Raw genomic sequence first — 23,947 nt, 5'->3', positions numbered from 1 at the left:
TTTGAATACTTCTATAATAGACCTGTTTGTAAACAAAAAGTGCAATCTTAAATATTCTTTAAAATGATATTATTTTCATAATTTGTGTACTGTTTCGTAGGGGACTTTTGTCCCCTACGAAATTTCTTCTAAACACACATATTTTTTGCAATTTTAAATGTTTCCTATAGACATTCCAGTTTGTTTACTTTAAATACTAGAAAATATCATTTTTTTTCTGAATTGGAAAACCATTTTTATCGATAAAGATTAGACAGTACTTCACATATGAAGGTTCAACTCACGTTACGTAGTGGACATTTTGATGCGTTTCGTAGTGGACAAAACCGTTTCGTAGTGGACAAAACCGTTTCGTAGTGGACAAAAAGTTTCGTAGTAGACATCAACCCTATTATATGTTAATAAAAACATAATAAAAATTACATGAAACTAACCCTTGTTATTTTTTTTGCACGAATATAATTGAAAAAAGATTAAAAAAAGACTCCATGGTAGTGGTAGTGTCCACTATGAAACGTTTTTCTCCCATACTTGTTTCGTAGGGGACCGTTTCGTAAGGGACGTATTCGCATGTTTTATTTTTTCCCCACAATCCCTATATTGCAATATTAACAAGACTGATTGTATTCATCAAAGCATTTATCAAGCTGTACACTGATATTTTTTTCATAATTTTAAAACCAGATACTGAAGGATATTTGACCCGTTTCGTAGGGGACATTATCAAAAATAAGGTATCACTCTAGTCCATTTGATGTGCTCAATTTTTCTTACCAACAATTTAATTGCCGTTATAAAAGCATCACTTCTTTTGTAAGACCCTAATGTATATATCTCTTGCAAACAAAAATTACATTGATTTTATAAAACTGTTTATTGGCAAATTTTAATGACTTCGTTTCATAGTGGACATTTTGTGAGGGACACACCTTCTGAAATTAAAAAACCTTTATTGAAATGTGTTTATTAGAATATGTTGGCTCTGAACATACTTTTGAATTATTAAAGAACTTATGTAAAGTAAAAAAAACATTTATTTCTTCATTTTTTTACCATATTTTAGAGTATGAATGTGGAACAGGCGGCCTAGGGACATGCCATTTTGGTTGTTTTGGACCATTCAGGAGTCAATATCTTATCAATCCCTCTAAAAATGAACTGTTTCTTTGCTTAAAAATGTTAAATCTAATTCAATGTACTGACTGCACAAAAAATTACTTGCAAAGATCAAACACATTTTTTTTTAAAGTGGATAGGACAAGAAAATACGTTTTTATTGAAAAATGCCCATAAACCTTTTAAGAAGATAGCTAATGCCGCCGCTGCCGCCGCCTCTGTAGCCGTCGCCGGATCACTATCCCTATGTTGAGCTCCACAAAAACTAACTAAGGGTAACTTCCCACAAGCTGGCATCTGTGAAATTTAAATTATTCAAGTACAGACACCTTTATAGCAAACTTTTGGCACATCATTAAGAAATATTTATATAAAATAAATTTATCTATTATGCTCCATCTCTGCATTAGTGCGTGAAAACTAGGGTTATATCCTGCAGAGCATATCATTCAAGCACAGACATCTTTATAGCAAAGTTTCAGCACTTCACAAAAAAGTTTGTAAATTATTTATTCTGCTCTGTCTCAGCCATAAACTTAAAACCATTAGCGATAGCTTTCTGGATCAATTTTCTTGACTCCATAAAGAACGTTGAGAACTGGATGTGAGGGTATTTGTCAACCATGGCCTCAACTCCTTTCTCTGATACTGAATCACATCTGAAAGGAGAGGATAATAATGGGTTATATCCCTTTCTACAGAAATTATATTTGGTTATCTCCCAGAAATTTATTTCTTCATTTCACTAAATTGTAAACCAGTAGAATTTGAAATGTTTGTCATAATCATGATAATAACATATAACGTGAGGGTACCCAAATTGCACCTATTTAGCAAAAAAAGCAATGGAAATCTTCCCAGATTTCCTAGAGACTAAACAATTTGTATTTTTATGATTTGATACTATGCACGTCTTCCAACATAGGTAAACATATTTAGATATACACAAAACGTTCACAGTATTTATCAACAGGTGGACTGTTTACTGAAAAAGCAAAATGTACGGAAACGTCGCCATGCGACGTCATCAAAACGTCATCTTTTTAAAATCAGCAAATACAATATGTTACAAGTATCCATTTCGTAAAAAAATGAAGAGTAAGCATGGACTTATATCCAATTGTTCAGAATATTTTAAGAAATTGAACAAAAGCTCGGTTTTCAGACTATTGACGATGCAAGTTTAAGCATGGATGCAATTTGGGTACTCCTCATTACAGAATCATTGAAGGTTTGGAGGTTAGATCAGACCAATTTTTCTATGATTCCAAATGGATTCAAAATTAAATTGGTGAAACCATATAGTAAATAATGATACATCTACAAAATAAACACATAATGAAAACTTTTGTGTGAAGCATATATAAACGTAGGTTAAAAAACTGTCAAAATAAGTGCAATTTGGGTACCCTCACGTTAAGTTGTTAAAATTGTTGTGAAATGCTTTATGGTTTATTTAAAATTTCCTCAGATATGAATTTGCAATGAAAATGATTAATCAGCTAAAACAGATTTGATACTACCCTAACTATGCCTAATTTGCATTGGTTTGGTATCTACTGTTAGAAATGGCATCCATTGTATAAAAAAATTTTAATCAACGTGTGGTTCGTTTGATCTCAGTACTTCATTGGTTAAAATCCAATTATGACGTCAAATTTTTCTTGCTTTCCTATGAATTTCCTATTGTGACGGCATGAAAAAAGGCGACCATGCCTGATGACGTCACATAGAAAGAACACATCTTTTAGCAGATCATTCGAAAAGAAGGAATAAGTTTGCCTGCATTATGTTAGTCTGTTAGAAGGTCATTAGAGAAACAGATTCCACCACCAAATCTCGTGTAATACAATATTTATCCACTCTTGACAGTTAAATCTTAAATATTTAAAACGCTCGGCCAAGCCTCGTGGTTTAAATTTAAATATTTAACTGTCTCGAGTGGATAAATATCATATTACACTCGATGCAATGGTAGAATCTATATTTAAAGAGTCATTAATGGTGATCTGGCCACTGACCATAACCTACCTAATAAGTCCTAGATATTTAAGAGCTGGACAGTTTTCAGTGACAGCCCATATTCCACGGTCAGTAATATCCTTACACCAACCCAAGTCCAACTTTACTATATTCCTTCCATGTGATGCTATGCCCATTAATCCTGCAAAGATAAATATATTATATTTTTTTTGTATCATTCAAAGATTTAAGAAATATTTGAAAATTCTGGACAAGCTGTTCAATTTTTATCAAAATAAATTTTAAGACACTCAACTAGAAAATAAATTAAAATTATCTTTAATAATTATTAAAGGAGTACAGAACACCTACGAGAGTTAACTCTTAAAATTCAGCTGAATGTTTTAATCACATTCTGTTAGTGAGGAGAAATCAAGCTTTTTAACAATCAATATTAGTATTTGTCAAACTGCTATGCATCCAACCAAAACATTTTGTAAATTGAGTGGTTCAAATTTCTAGAAATTTTCATATTTTTTGTCAACAGGTCAGAGTAAATATTTTGTCAAAACTTTATGAAAATTAAACGAGCCAAATCTGTTTTAGTGAAAGTGTTGGGTACCACCTCAATAAAAAAAAAAAAAAATTTCAAAACAGGAAAGATGAATTATTGATGTCCAGTGGCAAATATCACATGTATATTCAAGACAAAATCATGTTAGTGCTATATACATGCTCATATCATTTAAAGATGTCCTTTTAGAAACTAATAAGAGTTAAGTGAAAACATTTTACCCAATCAGGAAACAATCTTTTGACTCCATTGCATAGCCTGAACCCCTTATACACCTTATCCATGTTCGTCTGCCATTACTGGACATCACAAAGGTTCTTGTAAAATTTTGACATTATAATACAAAATATCTGACTCCACCTTGGAAAAGTGATTGTTGTATGACGTCAAAAGTTCAAGTGGAGCAGATTTCCCAAAAGCAATAAGTGTACTGTACTACCCTATAATTGAATTCCCTTTGTTTTTTAAAGAATTTTCTTCCAAAGGCCAATGAAATGAGAAAGAGGTATATAGTGCAGTATGTCATTTATTACAGGTCATCTTTATGAATAACTCCTGGTCTTGGCAAGGATGACTCATAAACTACAACATACTACCTTGAAGATTGACTAGTAAAAGGTCACAAAGTCACATGAATTTGAAAAATTAAAACTATTTGCAATAAAAAAAAAAATGGGTCCATAGTGCACAGATGCCCAACCTGCACTATTTTTTTGTTTTCGTTCAGTGGACCGTGAAATTGAGGTAAAAACTCTAATTTGGCATTAAAATTAGAAAGATCATATCATAGGGAACATGTGTACTAAGTTTCAATTTGATTTCAACTTCATCAAAAACTACCTTGACCAAAAAATTTAACCTGTAGCGGGAGAGCGTACAAAAGGAATCACCAACAAAATCACATACCAAAAAAATAATAATGCTCCTACGTTCGGCATAAAAAGCCATATGACATGTGATTTGAAGCTTAAGGAAGCTCGCGGGTATAAGATTTTCAGAAAAAAATTAAACTTTGTTTTTTCATTACAAATTTCATTAATTATCGTAAGTAGTTGTTACTTTGTCATATGGTACAAAAATCAATCTAAAAAATTTATTCGTGTTGACCCCAGGCGACTTTTAAAATGTAGATATCATTGAAAAAGCTCCAAATTATCTCCCTTTGGTGCAAAAATGCCATTTTTTGGCATTAAAATTGAACTATCTTTTTTAACTCATTGGTGACCTATATTTTTTATTGTTGTTTTCAAATAAGCTGTACACAAACTAAATAATTGTAAAATGTAAGCGATTTCTGTAATTTAGTTCTTTTTTTATTTCGATATTACCGCTATTTCTCCTATTAGTTCAACAGAAAACTAGAGGCTCTAAAGAGCCTGTGTCGCTCACCTTGGTCTATGTGCATATCAAACAAAGGACACAAATGGATTCATGACAAAATTGTATTTTGGTGATGGTGATGTGTTTCAAGTTCTTACTTTACTGAACGATTTTGCTTCTTACAATTATATCTATAATGAACTTTGCCCATTAGTAACAGAGAACTATATTTGGTAAAAATTTACATAAATTTACCAAATTAATGAAAATTGTCAAAAATTGACTATAAAGGGCAATAACTCCTTAAGGGGTCAATTGACCATTTAGGTCATGTTGACTTATTTGTAAATCTAACTTTGCTGAACATTATTGATGTTTACAGTTTATCTCTATCTATAATAATATTCAAGATAATAACCAAAAACAGCAAAATTTCCTCAAAATTACCAATTCAGGGGCAGCAACCCAACAACGGGTTGACTGATTCAACTGAAAATTTCAGGGAAGATAGATCTTGACCTGATAAACATTTTTATCCATGTCAGATTTCCTCAAAATGCTTTGGTTTTTGAGTTATAAGCCAAAAACTGCATTTTACCCCTATGTTCTATTTTTAGCCGTGGCGGCCACCTTGGTTGGTTGACCAAGTCACGCCACACATTTTTAAACTAGATACCCCAAAGATGATTGTGGCCAAGTTTGGATTAATTTGGCCCAGTAGTTTCAGAGGAGAAGATTTTTGTAAAAGATTACTTTAATTTACGAAAAATGGTTAAAAATTGACTATAAAGGGCAATAACTCCTAAACGGGTCAACTGACCATTTTGGTCATGTTGACTTATTTGTAGATCTTACTTTGCTGAACATTATTGCTGTTTACAGTTTATCTCTATCTATAATAATATTCAAGATAATAACCAAAAACAGCAAAATTTCCTCAAAATTATCAATTCAGGGGCAGCAACCCAACAACCGATTGACCGATTCATCTGAAAATTTCAAGGCAGATAGATCTTGACCTGATAAACATTTTCAACCCATGTCAGATTTCCTCAAAATGCTTTGGTTTTTGAGTTATAAGCCAAAAACTGCATTTTACACCTATGTTCTATTTTTAGCCGTGGCGGCCATCTTTGTTGGTTGACCAGGTCACGCCACACATTTTTTTTTAACTAGATACCCCAAAGATGATTGTGGCCAAGTTTGGATTAATTTGGCCCAGTAGTTTCAGAGGAGAAGATTTTTGTAAAAGATTACTTTAATTTATGAAAAATGGTTAAAAATTGACTATAAAGGGCAATAACTCCTAAACGGGTCAACTGAACATTTTGGTCATGTTGACTTATTTGTAAATCTAACTTTGCTGAACATTATTGCTGTTTACAGTTTATCTCTATCTATAATAATATTCAAGATAACCAAAAACAGCAAAATTTCCTCAAAATTACCAATTCAGGGGCAGCAACCCAACAATCGATTGACCGATTCATCTGAAAATTTCAGGGAAGATAGATCTTGACCTGATAAACATTTTCACCCCATGTCAGATTTGCTCTAAATGCTTTGGTTTTTGAGTTATAAGCCAAAAACTGCATTTTACCCCTATGTTCTATTTTTAGCCGTGGTGGCCATCTTGGTTGGTTGACCGGGTCACGCCACACATTTTTTAAACTAGATACCCAAATGATGATTGTGGTCAAGTTTCGTTTGATTTGGCAGAGTAGTTTCAGAGGAGAAGATTTTTGTAAAAGCTAACGCCGGACGACGACGGACGACGAACGCCGGACGCAAAGTGATGAGAAAAGCTCACTTGGCCCTTTGGGCCAGGTGAGCTAAAAAGGACATTTTACAAAAATGTATGCTTCTTTCGAAGGCAGATTGTGAACGTAAATGAACGGTGACCCCATTTTTTTATTTCATTTTTCTATTAGGTATAAGATAAAGTTCATTTATAGAAAAATATAGCGAAATCCTCTATTAAGTAAAAATTTTGATTTAGACCCGCGAGCCCCCTTAACATACATCTATATATGAACTATGATTTTACCTTCATCACTTAAACTACAGTTAACACAAAACAATTTTGTTATCTTCTGCCCATATCTAACCACTTCCTGTATACATCTGTCATCTATAGTCAGGTTCAGTGAAAGGTTTAAACACTCCAGGTTATCACACTTTCTTGTAAGCTGTGAAACGATTGCTGCAGTAATACTACCACCAGGCAGATTTGATATATCAAGGTATTCTAATTTCTTCATCTGAAGATAGAAGAATTAACATGTTGAATGACACGTATACAAAAATAAATTAAATCCCATATTGCCATTTTCAAACCAACACCAGCCTTTTAAATGGATTTTAAGTTCAAATATTCAAAATGTTATATAAAATTCAACTTAAGAAAGAAATGATCATAAAAAGTAGTAACAAACTTAAAATAATACAATGTTTGATTTTGATTTTATGTGTTTATCAACGCCACTTTTAAGCTTTTTTACCACTGCTTTCTGGCTATTTTGGTGGCTGTCAGTTTTTATTGGTGGACGAAGCCAAAGTACCTGGAGAAAACCACTGACCATGCTGACCGTCGATAGGAAAACTGACCATACTATTTTTAATGAAGATAGTGAATGAAACTTATACAAAATAAAATTAAATCCAATATTGTCATTTTCAAACCAACATCAGCCTAAGAAAAGGATTTCAAGTTCTAATTCCTAATCTGTTATATATAGAATACAACTTGACAATGAATTGATCATAAAATAAGCAACTAAGATTTATACAATATTATATGAAACTAAAAATGTACATATATTCTAAAACTTTATCAATCTGAGTGTTAAAAATCAATCATTTCTATAAAATCAGTTGACATGAACTTGATTTACCAAACAACTGGCCAGTGCCGACAGACAGATATTACAATATATGGAACCACTCATGAGTCAGCATGCCATAATTACTTGTGTTTTTACCTTATATATAGAACATATTCCAGTGTCTGTGATGTTACAATTTGTTAATGACACCGATGACTTTTATTCTTACCCTATATATAGAACATATCCCAGTATCTGTGATGTTACAGTTAGCTAAGGACAATGTCTTTAAGTCCCGACAGTTTTCTGCCAACATTCTCACAGATTGATCTGTAACCTGGAAACCAGACAAAACAGAATAATTGAAAATATGTTTATTATACTTTAAAATATCAATTTCAGAGTGGAAATCAGAATTAACATGAATAACTATTAGTTTGTTATAGAAGTAAATTACAGGAATATGACTGTTGTTTTATCATTTGTTTGATGTGTTTTTAACCTTTTGATTTTGTCATTCGATAAGAGACCTTTTGTTCTGAATTTTCCGGGGAGTTTGGTATTTTTTGTTATTTTACTTTTACAAGGTCTTCAACAAAATTCTTTCTCAGAATGTTGAAATAAGTTTGCTCTTTGACTGAAGTCTAACTACTTTGGATGTTGTTTGCATCTATATTCTCTGGACCTACTCGATAATCCAGAAAATAATTTTTTTGGATCATAGTTTAGAGCTGCCTTACCTCTAACCTATGTTACCTATTACAAGATCCAGTACAGATTTTCAAAGTTATGGCAGCTTTGAGATACATGTACCTTACCAATTTTTTTTAGGATAATGTGAATTTTAGACCGAAACCTTGACCTATGACCAATATATTAACCTTATAAAATTGTTTCAATATGATATTTTTAATGAAATGACAGAGTTGAACAACCTTTACCTCTTGCTGACTTACATAACCTATTATAAAGATCTGTAATATTATTTTGTTAAAGTTATGACAATTTTGATCTTCCTTGACCTTTCACATACCCTTACCTTATTACAATGATCAAGTATAATATTTTCTAAGTTATGACAGTTATGAACTTAACCTTGACCTTCAACATACAATGTTACTTATTACAATGATCCAGTATAATATTTTCTAAGTTATGACAGTTATGAACATAATCTTGACCTTCGACATACAATGTTACTTATTACAATGATCCAGTATAATATTTTCTAAGTTATGACAGTTATGAACATAATCTTGACCTTCAACATACAATGTTACTTATTACAATGATCCAGTATAATATTTTCTAAGTTATGACAGTTATGAACATAATCTTGACCTTCAACATACAATGTTACCTTATTACAATGATCCAGTATAATATTTTCTAAGTTATGACAGTTATGAACTTAACCTTGACCTTCGACATACAATGTTACTTATTACAATGATCCAGTATAATATTTTCTAAGTTATGACAGTTATGAACATAATCTTGACCTTCGACATACAATGTTACCTTATTACAATGATCCAGTATAATATTTTCTAAGTTATGACAGTTATGAACTTAACCTTGACCTCTCACATACAATCTTACCTTATTACAATGATCCAGTATAATATTTTCTAAATTATGACAGTTTTCAGCAATCCTACTAATGCCTACATCAGTCATCTGACTACAGCGACTCAGGACTAATTCCTTTAATTGTTGACATCCTTCTCCAACCTACAAACAAATAAAAATTACAAGCTAGTTGTAAAATCATTATCACTATGAAAAGATATGTGTGGCTGATTACAGAGCTAAAGAACTGAGCATCAAATTTTCTACATTTTAAATTGTTCCAAGTTAATAGATAGCAATACAATTCAGCAGTATTATCTCTTTATTATGAAATGAAATTGTTTATCACATAAATAAAATAACCCCCTTCCCCCTTTTTTAAACCACCCCCATTAGAACATGTCTGTACTTACATTACAAGTCCATTGATCACTGATTCTATAACAACCATCTAGATATAAACACTGTAGATTGTTACATGGCGTCCCCTCCCCTCCATGCTCCCCTCCTCCCCCCCCCCAGAGTGTGTAGATACTTACACTACAGGTCCATTTATCACTGATTCTATAACAACCATCTAGATATAAACACTGTAGATTACATGACGTCCCTCCCCTCCATGCTCCCCCTTCTCCTCCCCCCAGAGTGTGTAGATACTTACACTACAGGTATATTTATCACTGATTCTATAACAACCGTCCAGATATAAACACTGTAGATTCTTACATGATGTCCCCTCCCCTCCATGTTCCCCCTCCTCCTCCCCCCCCCCCCACAGTGTGTAGATACTTACACTACAGGTCCATTTATCACTGATTCTATAACAACCATCTAGATATAAACACTAGATTGTTATATGACGTCTCCTCCCCTCCATGCTCCCCCTCCTCCTCCCCCCCCCCCACAGTGTGTAGATACTTACACTACAGGTCCATTTATCACTGATTCTATAACAACCATCTAGATATAAACACTGTAGATTGTTACATGACGTCCCCACCCCTCCATGCTCCCCCTCCTCCTCCCCCCCACAGTGTGTAGATACTTACACTACAGCTCATTGATCACTGATTCTATAACAACCATCTACAATGATTTAGATATAAACACTGTAGATTACATGACGTCCCTCCCCTCCATGCTCCCCCTTCTCCTCCCCCCCAGAGTGTGTAGATACTTACACTACAGGTCCATTGATCACTGATTCTATAACAACCGTCCAGATATAAACACTGTAGATTCTTACATGATGTCCCCTCCCCTCCATGCTCCCCCTCCTCCTCCCCCCCACAGTGTGTAGATACTTACACTACAGGTCCATTTATCACTGATTCTATAACAACCATCTAGATATAAACACTGTAGATTGTTACATGGCGTCCCCTCCCCTCCATGCTCCCCTCCTCCCCCCCCCCCCCCAGAGTGTGTAGATACTTACACTACAGGTCCATTTATCACTGATTCTATAACAACCATCTAGATATAAACACTGTAGATTACATGACGTCCCTCCCCTCCATGCTCCCCCTTCTCCTCCCCCCAGAGTGTGTAGATACTTACACTACAGGTCCATTGATCACTGATTCTATAACAACCGTCCAGATATAAACACTGTAGATTCTTACATGATGTCCCCTCCCCTCCATGCTCCCCCTCCTCCTCCCCCCCACAGTGTGTAGATACTTACACTACAGGTCCATTTATCACTGATTCTATAACAACCATCTAGATATAAACACTAGATTGTTATATGACGTCTCCTCCCCTCCATGCTCCCCCTCCTCCTCCCCCCCCCCCCCCACAGTGTGTAGATACTTACACTACAGGTCCATTTATCACTGATTCTATAACAACCATCTAGATATAAACACTGTAGATTGTTACATGACGTCCCCACCCCTCCATGCTCCCCCTCCTCCTCCCCCCCACAGTGTGTAGATACTTACACTACAGCTCATTGATCACTGATTCTATAACAACCATCTACAATGATCTAGATATAAACACTGTAGATTACATGACGTCCCTCCCCTCCATGCTCCCCCTTCTCCTCCCCCCCAGAGTGTGTAGATACTTACACTACAGGTCCATTGATCACTGATTCTATAACAACCGTCCAGATATAAACACTGTAGATTCTTACATGATGTCCCCTCCCCTCCATGCTCCCCCTCCTCCTCCCCCCCCCCCACAGTGTGTAGATACTTACACTACAGGTCCATTTATCACTGATTCTATAACAACCATCTAGATATAAACACTAGATTGTTATATGACGTCTCCTCCCCTCCATGCTCCCCCTCCTCCTCCCCCCCCCCCCACATTGTGTAGATTCTTACACTACAGGTCCATTTATCACTGATTCTATAACAACCATCTAGATATAAACACTGTAGATTGTTACATGACGTCCCCACCCCTCCATCTCCCCCCCCCCCCCACAGTGTGTAGATACTTACACTACAGCTCCATTGATCACTGATTCTATATCAACCATCTAGATATAAACACTGTAGATTACATGACGTCCCTCCCCTCCATGCTCCCCCTTCTCCTCCCCCCAGTGTGTGTAGATACTTACCTACAGGTCCATTGATCACTGATTCTATAACAACCGTCCAGATATAAACACTGTAGATTCTTACATGATGTCCCCTCCACTCCATGCTCCCCCTCCTCCTCCCCCCCACACAGTGTGTAGATACTTACACTACAGGTCCATTTATCACTGATTCTATAACAACCATCTACAATGATCTAGATATAAACACTGTTGATTCTTACATGATGTCCCCTCCCCTCCATGTACCCCCCCCCCCCCCCTAGAATGTGTAGATACTTACACTACAGGTCCATTGATCACTGATCCTATAACAACCATCTAGATATAAACACTGTAGATTCTTACATGACGTCCCTACCATCATAAGTACATCATTCTCTACTGAAAAACATCTGAGGAAAAAATACATATTACAATGTACCGGTATTTGAAATGTTTTATAAGATCATAGAAATTATGAATATCAAGTATATTGAAATACTGCAACAAAATGGTAATTTTTTAACATACGCATCACCATTCATTTCCATTGGTATAAGAAAGCAGATGCATAGAATTGACAAAACTTCTGAACAGTCCCTTGTGCTCGTCTAATATGGAACAGACATAATGTTGAAGGCCGTACATTGACAGAATGGTTTACTTTTATAAATTGTTATTTGGATGGAGAGTTGTCTCATTGACACTCACACCACATCTTCCTATATCTATATATATATTTGTACATAAAAATAATAAATTATTTACATCCCAAGAAACTGATCATTCAACAAGAAGTACTTGCAATACATATGTATAATCAATAATAATATTCCTGCACTTACAATGCCAGACTTTCTAATTTCTATATTATGTAAGAGTGGGAGTATGGTCAACTTTAGTCCAAATAATTATGACTACATGTAGATCAACTTCTGCGATATGCATGAAATGGTGCAAAAGAATGAACAGCCAAAAGAAAGTCTTTCCTACCACATGTACCACTATAAACATTTAGCTAATAAACTTGATGTATAATTAGAATATGCTTACCTGGTTAACTTCAGTTTTTGCAGATGTTTACACTTAACGCATACAAGGCTGATTCCATGACTGGTAAGTATTTTAGTGTCTTCAAGATTTATATTGGTGACTCTATCACTGTATGAAGTCAAGCGTGACAATACATTATCGTCTGCTCTGTGCTGATGACTTAGATCGATTGATCTCCAGAGGTCAGGGTCATGACACAGGTTATACCATGTTTTGCACACCAAGCTTGCCTGACATAATAGTTCACACATTGTTAAAGATTTAAATATCTGCAGTAAAATATTCATCGGCAGTCTGTTTATACTTGACTGAAATTCTATATCAGCATTGTTTGAGGAGTTGTCTCCCTTGAGAAGAAAATAAGGTGAGCCATTTTGATCTTCAGCGGCATTAATCATGTTAATTGCTGTTTCTCGATTCAATGAATCAGTCTGTGTAGCTGAATCAGACATGCTTCGGAAGTTAAATACATATTTAACAGACTGACGACTATTATAACCATCTCCTAGCAACACTGTATGAGTCATGTTTGACCTTGACCCAGTACCACCAAATGTCAAGGTCATTTCAGTATGACGACTTGGCTGAATTTTAAATGTTGATTCCGACCTATCTGATCTGGCAGAGTCTATTTGATTATCTGAACTATCGCTGTCTGAAGAGGAGGAATTCAAGTTCTCAACAGGGATTATCTCCCCTGTATCATCAACAACAATGTTAGCAGGACTTCTATTCCGACTAAATCTTGTGTCATGAGAACAACTCGGCATACTTTCCACATCTCGACAAGGTTGACTGGGTTTTGTAAAAGATGATATATTTTGTGATGTTACCCAGTCAACAAGTATATCAGATGGCATTGGTGCCTCTTCACTACCTGACCTTGAACTTGACCTTGAATCTTCATCAACTTCCTGTAAGTTGTTATGGCATCCCTGCATATTATCATCTTCATCTGGACTCTGTGACCTTGAACCTCTGTTTGTATTTTCTGTATTACTGTTTGCATTGCTGTCACTTCCCATAGAGCAGGTAGCAGCACCATTCACTTGAACTTTGCCCTCATCTGCGCCTGTGGTATCTGATGCACTTTCACTCTGAACTTTATCCCTTTCTGTGCATCTTTTCTTACAAGGTTGGTCAGAGTCCGAATCCATTTCTAAAATATATTGTAAACTTGATTAAATAACATTAAAGGGGCACTAGCTAAGCATGCTAAGAGAAATAGAGATATATATCTAAAAAATCTGAAGTATGATTTGTTTTTGTTCAATCAATTTAATGAAAGTGAAAAGGTAAAATAATACTTCCCTTTTAGCAGCCAAAATGGTTCAATTTTGTCAAATTAAGCTAAATAACATTAATAATTAATTATTCACTTGCAAGTGAATAATTCTACCTCATTAAATCGGTATTCATGTGAACTTCAATTTTACCCCTTTACTAGAGATGGACAAAGCATGCATTGTACGTGTACTGGTTATTTAAAGGAAAAGAATGCCAACAAGAAACGAGTGACTAATGAAAAATAATGTTCTTCCAATTCTTGAACCAATGCATACAAATATCATAAACTTAGTCTTCTGTGCACAAATTTATCATTTTTTTTCGTGTAAATTTGGTATAATCGTCAATTTTTTTTTCAATCGGTCAGTGTTGTTGTGAAAATATGGCAGGTAATTAAAATTCGTGTTTTGAAGCTGAAGTTTAACGATTGTCACCTGTTTGTCAACAATTGACTAAAAATCAACAAAAAGCATGGAAATTGAGCACGTGTTTAACATGTAAATTCAAATAATAGTTTATTTTAAGGACATCCATGCGTATTGCGATCACCGGGTTTTTACGAGATGGGTCACACTGAGGTCACTTAGCATACGAAAAATATGTCGGGGGAAATTGCTTCCTGGAAGGAAGCAATGAAAATAAAGTAAACTTCTTCTAAATATGTATAAATTAAAGAATTTTCTTCAGAAAAAAGTATATGTACATAAGTTTTATAATGAAAACTATCCATTGAGTTATATAAAAAAACATATGCATTATTTTTTTTAATTTGAGGTTTCTTATGACTTTAATAAGATAGAGTCTAGACATGCTAGACTAAAATACACACTAAACGAAACTACACATTATTGACCCTATGTAAATTGTTTCCTTTAGACTTTTAGTGTGGATACATGTTTTTCATTGTTATAAATAAAATATGACAATTTGAGTCAGATCGACAGCTAATAGATATCAGAATATTCCATATATTTAAAGTCCCAATAATTTAAGACTTTAGTTATGTATCTAAATATTCAAATCTGGTTCACAAACTGCAGTTCCAGAAGGTCATATTGACCCTTACAACAGGGGTTAAAAAATTTTGTTACAGCTAACTAGCCCAGGACTTATTGGCAGCAGGATTTTACGAGCCCTGTTGGAAGAACTGCTAGTCCATCAAAACTGACCTGCTAGCCCTAGTATGCCTTAAAAATCAAGAGTTTTCTGCAAAATACAAAGTGGGTGTCCTTTGTTTTGAAGGAGACATTATACACTGTATTTAATCATTTTTGTTGATCTGTTGTTTATTCTTTTGGTGCTTAAGGTAGATAGGGTGTCTTCCTCCATCTTGGATTTTGAAATACTAGAAAACAAGGTCTAGATCTTTGATGAAATGTGCAAATTTTTATAGTAGTAGGTAATTCATGTGTGAGAATTTTCATTATAATATAGAAAATGCCATGTTTGATCATATTTATGATTGTATTTTACAAAAATAAGAATTCTTTTGTTTGATTCATTTTTTTCCAACTTTGTCAAATAAGGGGAGGCAACTCAAATGCAAGGGCAGATAATCCAGATAGTGTTACTTTTACAATAGAATGTGTTAGGAATTTACCCATTTTTACATGTAGCAAGAAAACGAGTCCGGTGACCCCATTTTTTCTTTTTCTTATCTGAAAGCATAATATTGAAGCTATCTTCTCATATTTTATCTCTAAATTCTATGGTGTGGTTTGCGTTTTATGGCGGAAAAATGGGTTTTCCTTGCATAATCTATACAAAATCTTGACAATTTTGAACAACCTGTAGCGTGAAAATAAGTTCGGTGACCCATTCTTTTTATTAATGTTTTTAAACAAGCAGGATATGAACTACATTTTGGCAAATTATTAAAAGATTCTATGGATTATAATTTAGACACCCCATCTACCTTAACCTAACTCAGTTGTTCCCATATTCAAAGCAGACTTTTTTTTTTGCGTGTTTGGGGCAACTAACGGCAATATTCACAGAGCATTCAGCCATTGTCTGTTTTTTCATCAGCAACAGCCAACCTTGCCAGGGGAATCATTGTGTCCCAGTTCTGCCAACTTTTCAGGAAGTGAATGCGTGATTTTTTGGCCAAATTGTAAAGATGAAAGAGAAAAAACAATAGTTCAAAGGAAAATGCCGCCAAATAAGCATGAACATGTTTGAGTCTCGCGCTAAAGACTTGGCAGCCCTTCTGTCCTGGACACCATTAATTTTTTTCCGCAGCTTTTCCCTGTCGTATTTAGCATTTTTGTGGGATAAATTTTCAGCCTCGTTACTCCTTTCATCTACCGTTTTTCGTTTTGAAACTGACGTAGTTCCTGGGGTTCCCGTACTAAAATATTAAGAAATATTTTGTTGCATGGTTTCGTGCTCAAAAAATTAAGAGCTGTGCAACAAAACAGGTCAATACCAATCAATACATCATACCCCCAAATACCGTTAATTGAAAATATCAGCACGATAAGCAATGTACAAAACCCCAAGCCATGGTATGAGAAATCGATATTTAAAGTACGAGAATTGCGATCAACACATAATACCAGGCCACCCAGACATGCCAGAGTTATTTGTTCTATTTTTAAAATATGTGTAACAGGACCTGTACAAACCAGTTCAAATTCTTGGAATCCCAGATGATTTAATTTAATCGAATTGGCTAACATAGAGTAGTGATGAAGGGATTTTTCACTTTCTATTTTGGAAACGTCAAGAATTTTTTTTTACTAGTCTGTCGGGCATATCGGATTACACATTTTAATTGCCCGAGGCGTAAATGATCTAGTCCCGGGCATCGGGCTAGTGGATTTTTTAACCCCTGTTACAATCAGAAAGACCCATGTTAACTTTGAAAATGTGTTAACAGTATAGTATGTTGGGATGAACCCTGCAAGATGGTTATGTACACTTTTAAAACATTCTGTACATCAAACTTTTGCTATCATTTGTGAGATGAGGACACTGCAGAGTTCTCGAAATCTTTTATCTGGTGCTCCCTGCAAAAAAACCTGATTGTCCTTACTTTTATTTCTTTAACGTAAATTCGTAATGCCAAAATTGTGTCAATCCTTTGCAAATTTTGGTGGTCAAATCACCACTTATCAAGAACTCTGCTGCACAAAAACCAAATATATTTGTCCTAGCGAAAAAAAATCACATAACAAAAAAACTCTTTATGTACAGTTTTATTAAAGCAGATGCCAGATTATGAATATATAAAGTCTTCTGGCAACTTTTTCCTAACATATATTGGATGCTGATATAACAATGGTAAAAACACAGACTAGTGACAGATATACTAGTGTTATCAGTTCTTGATTGTGTAACAAACTTTTGCTCCATAGGGCCAGTTCTTCTAATAAATGTGGTCAAATTTGAATGTGTTAATTTAGTAGATACTTTTATTCATCATGTTCATTTCCTATTATCCTCACGAATTTCTCTTGCGTAAATCAAGAAAAATCAAAACATCTGTTGTTGTACTCAATTTTGACATTGTATGCAATACGTCATCAGTTCTCGATAGTTGTGAAAAGTATAGTATTGTAAGCATGTTTGATATTAATAGATTTAAAATTTTAGCAAATTGAAGAAAAGTATCCATTAACTATCATTTGTCTCTAGAAAGCATTTTTTTATGAATTTTAGCCTTATCAATCAAGTAAGTCATCTTTAACCGATATCCTAGGAAATATCACTCAAGGACAAAAATATGCATTGAATATTAATTTTAGATGATTTTAAATTATTGAACCAATTCTTATATGTTATAAGATATTGTCACAGCTTATTGTTAATATTTTTCTGTCACAATAACAATACTTAACATGCTTAAGGGCATTACTTTTCGGATAATTGAATTAAATAAAATTTTATAGTTGATAAGATATGGCCTAAACTGCGTTCCATAGATTTTTTTCCATAGGGACGTCACACCACATCTTACAATTGTGTATTACGTATGTGGACTTGACATTCTTTTCGAGCTAAGTTTTGTTTACATTTGAAAACGTGCTATTTATGAACTGAGGGGATGAAGTTGGGGTTGTTTTGGGAATAAGGAAAAGTAGGCTAAAATCGGAAAATATTTTTTTACTGTTGTAAAATGTCTGAAAACTTGAAATGTTGAAATTAATGCTTACTTGAAGCGAGTTTTTATTCTGTCCTTGAAAAACCGACAAATAGAAAACATGTGCCATTTCGCAAACTACTTTTATTTTAACAACGCGCATTGTTATCGAGAACTGATTACTATCGAGAACAGATGACTACACAATACTTAAACATTGTTAACATCAAGGGTATTTTATAGGAAGGTACGTAGACTATCATATGGATAGTAGATCTTCCCAGGGATAGAAACAAGTGTCTGTGCCTTATTTATAAGCCCTGGTATTCATGGTATTGGTACTACTGTTGCCAGTGGTACTGTCACTGACAAGTACAATGTAGTTGGTATCATCGTGTCATGTGTTTTCGAATCAACCACATTTCGTTGGTTTTAACTGCATTGCAGCATACACGTACATTGTGGCGTGTTTTTCAGTTTCAATATTGAAAACAACAACCCCACTACAACCTGACAACTTGACAAATTTAAAATATATGCAACATCGCTTTTTAAAAATGTTAGAACAAATTTAATAAAACAGACCTATCTAGCCATTTTTATTTAATGTCCAAAATATAGGCATCACTAGAATAGTTGTGGAAAAAAATTCTGAAGGGTTAAAATAAAGTCCAGATATGTTTTTTGCCTGTCAGACACCGGATCTTCAAGACATGTGACTGTCATTTGGTTTTTTGGCCAATTTTTTTATTACAAACCAGCGAATTAAAATGAACAGGGTTCTTATATAAAATGGTTGTTCAAAATCCATTTATTAAATATTCTATTGACAATTCTTTTTTATACATCCTTGATACATGAAGATGAAAACAGTCTTTAACTTTTTATATTTAACATGTAACGTTTAATTCTAAATTCTTAAAACTGCATTTTATTTTAGAAAAAATAATGTATTTTGTACAAACCAGGTGCCAATCTGAAATTAATCAAAATCTTACAATGCCAGCACATGAAACCCCAACCTAAAACTATTTACTAGTATTTTTTAGCACTGAAAAGTATAGTCCGAGATTACTGTGACGTCCAACGGCTGTTTTGCCAGACAAGCTGGGGCCGTGGGACGTCAGAGCTCGTCCCATATCAAAAAGTGGATATTTGCTCACCCAAAATAGATGCGCTGCTTTGTCGCTTCTGATGCCGACTGACGGCCTTGGAATTATATAAATCAGGCATCAATCTGTTCATTTTTCATTTATCTCTTCATTTATGTAAGTTTCACCTACCTGCCAACCTTTATTTTTCCATATTTTAACAGTTTTCACAGTGACCCATCGATTTCGGCATTTTGCCTTTCATTTTCAAAGATAATCACGTGACCACGAGAAAACAGTGATGATTTATGCAAATGACCATAATGTAACACCTCGTTCATTTACGATGCAAGTTATCTAAATGTCCGAGAGCTTCCGATTGTAACGTGGTTGGCTTACCATCGATCTCCTATAAAAGAGGTGAAATAATATAAATATTTGCATATTTTGAGTCTCGAGACCACAAACTCTCTCGTAACTTGACGTCCATTTGAAAGTGAAAGTCAAAATGCTGAAATCAATGGGCCACTGTGAAAACTGTTAAAATATGGAAAAATAAAGGTTGGCAGGTAGGTGAAACTTACATAAATGAAGAGATAAATGAAAAATGAACAGATTGATGCCCGATTTATATAATTCCAAGGCCGTCAGTCGGCATCAGAAGCGACGAAGCAGCGGACTATGAAAAGTATACACCTTATCGCTAATCCTGGCTGACCCAGCCGCTTGAACTTTTGATGCATACAACAATCCCTTTTCCATTGTGGCATCAGATATTTTGTATTATGACGTCAAAATTTAACGTGAACCTGTGTGGTATCCAGTAATGGCAGACAAATAGCGATAAGGTGTATTAAATAACTTTTTTTATGATTCAAGCGATCACCAGAACCACAACTTAGGAAAATATCTATTTACAGATTTTACTGTCCGTGTACTGATCCAATTTTTATTTCATACAAAACCATATGAAGCCATCTTTTTTACATACAAATCGAAAAGTAATTGGAAACAGTTAAAAATCGTAGTAAGCCTTGACAAAACAACTAGATACCTAAATTTTAATCTACAGGACATGCTTTTTTTTAAATTTGCGTAAACACCTGAATAAAAACTCAACAGTGAAAACCGTAAGCAGTGAAAATTGTTATTAGTACGAAAACACATCACACGATGATACTTGTAGTTGTAGTCAGTAGACTGTATACAGTACGCCCAGAGAGTATGTAATCGCGAACTCTAATCACCGATTTCCGAGTGTAGCGGTGTGACACCGCGAATCACGGATTATACTCCCAATTTCCTCCAAAGATTCTCTCCCAACACTGTGTGGCTGTTTATTGGTTTATTGCCCATCGGATGTACTGAAAATTAATGACGTGTGACAACATCATCGGATTAGCCAGATTTATGACCTTTGTACATTTAATCGATCTTGATTGCACCTGTGTGCTTTAAAATACGTTATTTAAATGTCCTTTCGTTGTCAGATAAAAGTGTGACATTTTTATTCAAAATAAGATAATTATTCTTGTATGTATATGCCCATGTCATTGTCATATGACATACAACGTACAAACGTCTAAAAATACGAATAAAACACTTATTTTGTATTTTCATTATAGTCCGATCAGGTCATAATTTTTGTTTTTTCAACAAAGACGATTTTACCACAATTAGAACCTTTTATGACCTTCTCAGTGAGCAATATTCGGTTCATTAATAATCCAATATTATATAATTAATATCAACTGGCTTAAAACAAAATGATGTTTTTTACGGTAATATGTCCAATCTAAATTAAACCCAAGAGTTAATTTATCGGATCAACAAGTGAACTCTGTTACTTTCAATTTATTTTGAAATGTAAAATATTATGTTTCACTACCTCGGTAGATTACCGACTTGAAATATTTGAATTTAAAAAAGAAACTGTAAAGTGACAAATAGTTTTGTATGCAATGTGGCAGCTCTATATTCATAAATACTGAGATACATTTGCCGCCCAGACACAACACAATAATCACAACCTTTAAATATTTAATTATATGGAGAAAAAAAATCATGTGTTTTTTATCCGTTATGATCTGTTATTGATCTTTAATTATTTAAAATAAAATTGGATTGGCGCAATCCGTATTTTACTGCTCGTTAAAATTCCTCGGCGAAATATAAAAAGAAGTATTTCAACAATTATAAAATAGAATATTTAAATGAAATTATGTCGTGTTCTACAAGAAAGAAATATGTAAAAAAAAATGTGGATCGGATTTTTACGATCGACAAATTTTCACAGAGGATCTCTACCAACGCCCATCAGGAACTGAACGACATGCATCCTGTTTTCATCTACCATTAATATATAGTGTTGACTATGGACGTATAAATAATGTCCGGTTTTATGTCCTCTGTTGACTGAGAAACGTAAAAATAAAAGGCTGATGTTGGTTAATTCAGAAAAGGAATACAATTTAGAATCTGGTTAATCAATTGTAAAAGTACCTTCTAGAGCCTCAATCTTAACACACACAAATTTATGTCAATCATTACAAAGCAAGTTTAAACCTTGAATGAATTTTCCCACGGTTATCCAGAAAGGTCACCTGAGTTAACTGTTACATGATACTATTTCCCGCCAAATAAAAATCTCGTGGACAAAATTGATGTAACTATTTTTAGCATTCAATATTGTGAGCAAAGTCAAGTTCAAGTTCAACTACGCACTGTTGATCACTGAGATGCGTATCGTCTTCCCACGGCAAATAATTGCTTTAAAAATATTTAAAGATCACTGTTCTTTTAAAATACAACACAAAAGTTTACATTCATTGTGCGTAAATGAATATTATGCAACGACGAGTTGATGCAGCTATAGAAGTATTCCTGTTGTAGCCGAAATGTACTATTTATCCTAAAGTAATGCTAACAAATCGTGAAGAAAAAATGCCGTAGACTTATTAAGCATAAGGAATGGTGAAAAGTATTTTCTTTTTTTCTTGCATATACAAGTTTTAAGACACGTAATTTTCTTTCTTTCTCACATTTTATACCTTCGGCGTTAATTTCCGTTTATTTTTACGCAAGCATGTCTCTTTTCGTAAGTTATATAAATTACCGATAAAAAAAAACCCGAGGTCATAATCAAGTATAGATTTTTTTTTTAAACTTTAATGCAATTGAAAGCATTAACAACAACCTTTTGCTTTTTAAAACTTTTATTTTGTAATCGTAAAATGGAAATGGCGTAGACTTATTAGCATAACAGATAGTGAATAATATTTTCTTTTTTACTTGTATAAAAAACTTTGAGACGTGTCACTTTTCTTTAAACTACCCTAATTTATTTAGCGTTAGTCTCCGTTTATTGTTACACAATATTCTCTCTTTTAGTAAATTAAATATTTATTTACTGATAAAAAACGGAAGTCAAAATCAAATATAGATGTTTTTAAAAATTGATTTAAATGAAAAAAGTAATTAAAAGAATTAACAACAACGTTTTGATTTTTATTTTAATCTTTCATTTGTTTCAAGCAATCAGATATAAACTGATAATCAATAGACAGGAAATACAATTGTTTAATTACATTAGAAATCTCGCATACCTTGACTGTCGTGTGCCGGCATAGATCAGAAGGATTAGGGCAATTAATTACCTGGTGTGACACCGCGTCACTCCAGACTGGGAGAGAAGTCGCTAATACAATAAACAAAAGGTAACGGATTTACGCGGAAGTCGGAGGGAATACTCCTAAATTTCTCCGAGAATTTAGGGAGTGATGCCGGAGTTTCCTGGTGTCACACCAGGAAAAAACTCGGTGTATGGAGTTTGGGATGGCTTTCGCGAAAATTGTACTGTAGTGTGTAGATTTGATACTGTCACAGTTGTTCTGTCATGATGAAGCAGTGTTAATGTAAATTATATCAAGCTCTTATAATGTTTCAAGACTCATTTGATTTATGTTTAAAAATGTAAATCATGTAAATGTAGACAGTAGTTTACCAATGTTGTGTTTCCAGCTAAAATTTCACTTCCAGATTTGTTGTGGAAGAAGACCAATCGGAACAACTCGGCCTTTCTGGTTGCACGAAGAAATAACCTCGTATGCATTAGGCGGAGGAATCATTGTCCGGAAAATTTTCCGATTCGATTCAAAATTATATTTTTTCGACTGGACTGGTACATTTTTTTTACCACTACTGATTTAACTTGCTCCTGTCCGGAAAATTTTCCGATCCGATTGAATTTTATATTTTTTCGACTGGAATGGTACAAATTTTTTACCATTACTTATTTACTTTGCTCCTTCTTTCGCGCCAAAATATTTGGCAGAGTTAAAGTTCTTGATTACTGTGATATGTAACCAAATTATAGCGCCACCTGGAGGATAGAACTTCTTTGTGTCGCGGATCACTACAATTCCGGCCAACAATTTAAGAAGAATTTCTCCGTAGTGCATACGAGGCTATTGTACTGCGTAGCGAGAATGGCCGAGTAGTTACGATTGGGAAGAAGACTCC

General features: G+C 34.2%; 1 protein-coding gene across 2 annotated transcripts; it reads right to left on the bottom strand.

The window, feature by feature from the left end:
• Positions 1–1,481: 1,481 nt before the first annotated feature.
• On the bottom strand, positions 1,482–23,929 carry LOC143052598 (F-box/LRR-repeat protein 17-like). Of its 2 annotated transcripts, none has more exons than XM_076225662.1 (8): positions 23,430–23,929; positions 12,965–14,123; positions 12,213–12,324; positions 9,400–9,531; positions 8,027–8,134; positions 7,020–7,233; positions 3,148–3,280; positions 1,482–1,775 (listed from the first exon to the last, which is right to left on the bottom strand). In XM_076225662.1, the coding sequence occupies exons 2-8, from the start codon at positions 14,119–14,121 to the stop codon at positions 1,622–1,624; spliced, it is 2,010 nt and encodes a 669-aa protein (XP_076081777.1). In that variant the 5' UTR covers positions 14,122–14,123; positions 23,430–23,929; the 3' UTR covers positions 1,482–1,621. The 2 variants fall into 2 exon arrangements, with proteins under 2 accessions (XP_076081777.1, XP_076081778.1); XM_076225663.1 differs by lacking the exon at positions 23,430–23,929 and adding an exon at positions 19,619–19,802.
• Between the last annotated feature and the right edge of the window lie 18 nt (positions 23,930–23,947).

Source organism: Mytilus galloprovincialis, chromosome 11, assembly GCF_965363235.1.
Source record: "Mytilus galloprovincialis chromosome 11, xbMytGall1.hap1.1, whole genome shotgun sequence".
Lineage (NCBI taxonomy): Eukaryota > Metazoa > Mollusca > Bivalvia > Mytilida > Mytilidae > Mytilus > Mytilus galloprovincialis.
Note: the sequence above shows the minus strand (reverse complement) of the source record. Positions and strands in the feature narration are given on the sequence as shown.

What these genes read in the sequence shown, in the direction of transcription:
- LOC143052598 (XM_076225662.1), bottom strand. Translation starts at nt 14,121, where the DNA reads ATGGATTCGGACTCTGACCAACCTTGTAAGAAAAGATGCACAGAAAGG. An exon ending in GTGATCAATGGACCTGTAGT is followed by an intron (nt 9,532 to 12,212) that starts GTAAGTATCTAC and finishes ATTTGTTTGTAG; the next exon opens with GTTGGAGAAGGATGTCAACA. An exon ending in TACTGGATCATTGTAATAAG is followed by an intron (nt 8,135 to 9,399) that starts GTAAGATTGTAT and finishes TCTGGTTTCCAG; the next exon opens with GTTACAGATCAATCTGTGAG.